The following is a 2,947-nucleotide window of genomic DNA, read 5'->3' on the forward strand; positions in this document are numbered from 1 at the left end:
CTATCTCTCTATTGAGGATTCATTTACCCAGCAGTATCCTTATTACACTTCCCAGAATTTCATTAACACGGCGTCCCGATACGATCTTTATTCAAGACCATGACTGCAATGAAGTCTCAGTGGTTTGGGATCTTGATTGGGACGTCAAGAGTTCAACGGGCCGACCCGTCTAATCTGTCACACTGAACGGTGTGCTCCCGTCACTTCCTCTCCATGAACTGTTTGCCAGCACACTCCGGATGAATCCACGATGATTTCCTTATCCTTCAATTGAGTACATTAGAGAATCGTAGATGCACCAAGTTGGGGAGATTTCAATGATGTATCAATGTATTAATAATCCTTTATTTCATACGTTTGAATGATGGGTCCGCTAAGAAAGATCAATTCATAACACGTTGACGTGTTTGCTTCGACGATTAACACAATCTTACTGTAATTTGATTCCTCAGTGAACTTGGTGGCCATCGTCATTTTCATCCGAGGAAACTGTGGTCTCTCCAAATGTATCACTCGCTACTTGCTGGCCATGGCTGTCGCTGACTTAATGGTGGTGATTCTCGAGGTTCTGCTCTTTCACTTGGTCACAGGCTACCGATTCGCTTGGGAAACAAATCAATCAATTTTGTTCAACATGGCCATCTTCTTGAATAAAGTTCCGTTCTGCCTCGTTCACTATGTCCTGTGTCACGTCGCTGTTGATTGTTCCGTGTGGTTCACTGTCGCTTTCACTTTCGATCGCTTTGTGGCTATTTGCTGGCGGAAGATCAAAGAAAACTACTGCACTCCAAAATATGCGTTTAGTATAATTAGCACAATATCTATCGCATTCTGTTTAAAGAACATTCCCTTTTATCTCATGTATTTAGATTTAACAGAAGATGATGATATGTGTGGAGGGAGACGTGTTCTTCCATTTTCAAAATCCTTTGAGGGCTTTTACTGGGTCGACCGCCTGTTGAACCCGCTGCTTCCTTTTTTCCTCATTTTAACCCTCAATGCTCTGACCGTCAGACAGATACTGGCAGCGAGCCGTGTCCGCAGGAAACTGAGGGGGCAACGAGATGCCGAGAAACAACGCGACCCGGAGATGGAGAGCCGGAGACAATCCATCATTCTGCTCTTCACCCTGTCGGCGAGTTTTCTTCTCTGCTGGGCGACCACCACCATGGTCTTCATTCTCATGCGGTGCCTTCGCACGGACCTGGAGACTTCCATCCGCCTTTATTTTGCAAATATGGCGGGGTCAGTGATTCAGCTTTTTAGCTGTTGCACCAACACCTTCATTTACGGAGTGACCCAGAGAAAATTCAGAGAGCAGCTGATCGCTCCCGTTCAAAAACTTGTTGAAAAGTTCAGGCAACGCGATACGCGTAGGTGAATGTATCAAATCATTTTCGCTTTTCACCCTGAATACGATACCAGTTCAGAATCACGGAGGGAAAACTGTCAGGAAACACTATTAGATTTATCCACAGATTCGAAGGTTTTCTTCTTCACTGAGAAGCAACTTTGTTCCATGTTCCTGATTTACTCATCAGGGATCAGCTGCGTTACTCTGCATGTGGCAATGGGTGGATGGTGTGTACTGAGCAGGAGAATGTTTGGATTGTAGGTAGAGATTTACAAGATAACACAGGTGTTCGACTACTTGAGCGAACACGATGAAAATCACCGTTTCCTCTCCAACCTCTCATGGACAATCGTCGAGGGACCTATCCTGGACATGCATGTTATTTCATTGGCCAGCACACAACTTATTTCGAAACACAGTCCATTAGATGTAACTGCAGTGCAACAGGAATGTCATATTGTCAAGATATTTTGTTGTCTTTCATGGAGTGAATGTCTTCGACCCCAACCCCCCACTTTGTTTCTCATCTAATCACTTTGCGTTGAACTCGGGAGACTTTAATCATTTAACACCAAGTCATTTTACAATATTTTCTTGTGTTCATATTAATATAAATCTTACAACTTTTCAAACTTCCATCGGAAATGTTATTACTTGTTTAACGTTTATCGCAACATATATTCTCCAATGCAGCAACATTCTGTTTAATCGCCTCTGTCCTCATCACGACGTCCAAACCCGGATATCCATGCCCAGATAAATTAACGCCAGGGTATGTTTCATTATCCTGCATAACAGAAGTGCCTAACCCCTTTTGGATGTTGGTCACATACAGCAAAATGAAAAGGAGTCACGGTAAAGCACTATTAAGGATGACAGTTTTCTTCAAGGAGATCAGAAAAACCGACCTGAAATTTTAGCTGTTGATATTATGTTTGAGCTGTTGATCTTGTTCACATATTTCCGACAGAATTTCTGTATTTCCTGCTCTTAAATGTAATTTAACTGAAAACAATAAAAATTTAAAATCTCATTTACAGTCTGTATACATTCGGAACCTCTCTGTTTGGATGAAATGGTGATACAGGAGTCGCCTTTTTGTTGTTTAAATTGCAGCACCGTCCAATATGAATCTCAGAAATGAAATGCACGAACTCCGCAATTTATTGAGGGAGATTTATTCGGTTTCCGTTAGGCCTCTCCACTCTCTCTACAATATTTCTGTCAATTTGTCCAGTTCTGCACACTTCCCTTCTGTATTCAAAGCCTCGTTCGGGCAGCGCAAGGGACATTGGGAAGACGTGCAGGCCGAAGTGGCGTAAATTGAAATACTTGGCCACTATTACTACGAAGAGAGAGACAGTTCTAAGCAAAACACTATCACATTCACCCCGCTGTCAAGGAGGCAACGTCAGCAAGACTGGGGAGAGTGTCTGGCACCGGAGATTTACAGGTCAATGGCTACTCCACTTGGAAGGATGCTTTATGACATAGAATTGTCATTTTACAATATTTTCCAGTGTTCATATTAATAGCCTGGACATCATTTATAGATAATGGTGATAAAACTTGTCTCCACGTTCCACATTCAAC

The 2,947-nt window shown here is 42.6% G+C and overlaps 1 protein-coding gene across 1 annotated transcript; it reads left to right on the plus strand.

Annotated features, from left to right (window-relative positions):
* Window positions 1-529: 529 nt before the first annotated feature.
* On the plus strand, window positions 530-1,381 carry LOC138752934 (probable G-protein coupled receptor 139). Its single transcript, XM_069915543.1, has one exon. The coding sequence runs from the start codon at window positions 530-532 to the stop codon at window positions 1,379-1,381; it is 852 nt and encodes a 283-aa protein (XP_069771644.1).
* Window positions 1,382-2,947: the final 1,566 nt, after the last annotated feature.

This window comes from Narcine bancroftii, chromosome 2, assembly GCF_036971445.1.
Source record: "Narcine bancroftii isolate sNarBan1 chromosome 2, sNarBan1.hap1, whole genome shotgun sequence".
In the NCBI taxonomy this organism is placed as follows: domain Eukaryota; kingdom Metazoa; phylum Chordata; class Chondrichthyes; order Torpediniformes; family Narcinidae; genus Narcine; species Narcine bancroftii.

Coding starts and splice junctions, on each gene's coding strand:
- LOC138752934 (XM_069915543.1), top strand. CDS start 530: ATGGCTGTCGCTGACTTAATGGTGGTGATTCTCGAGGTTCTGCTCTTT.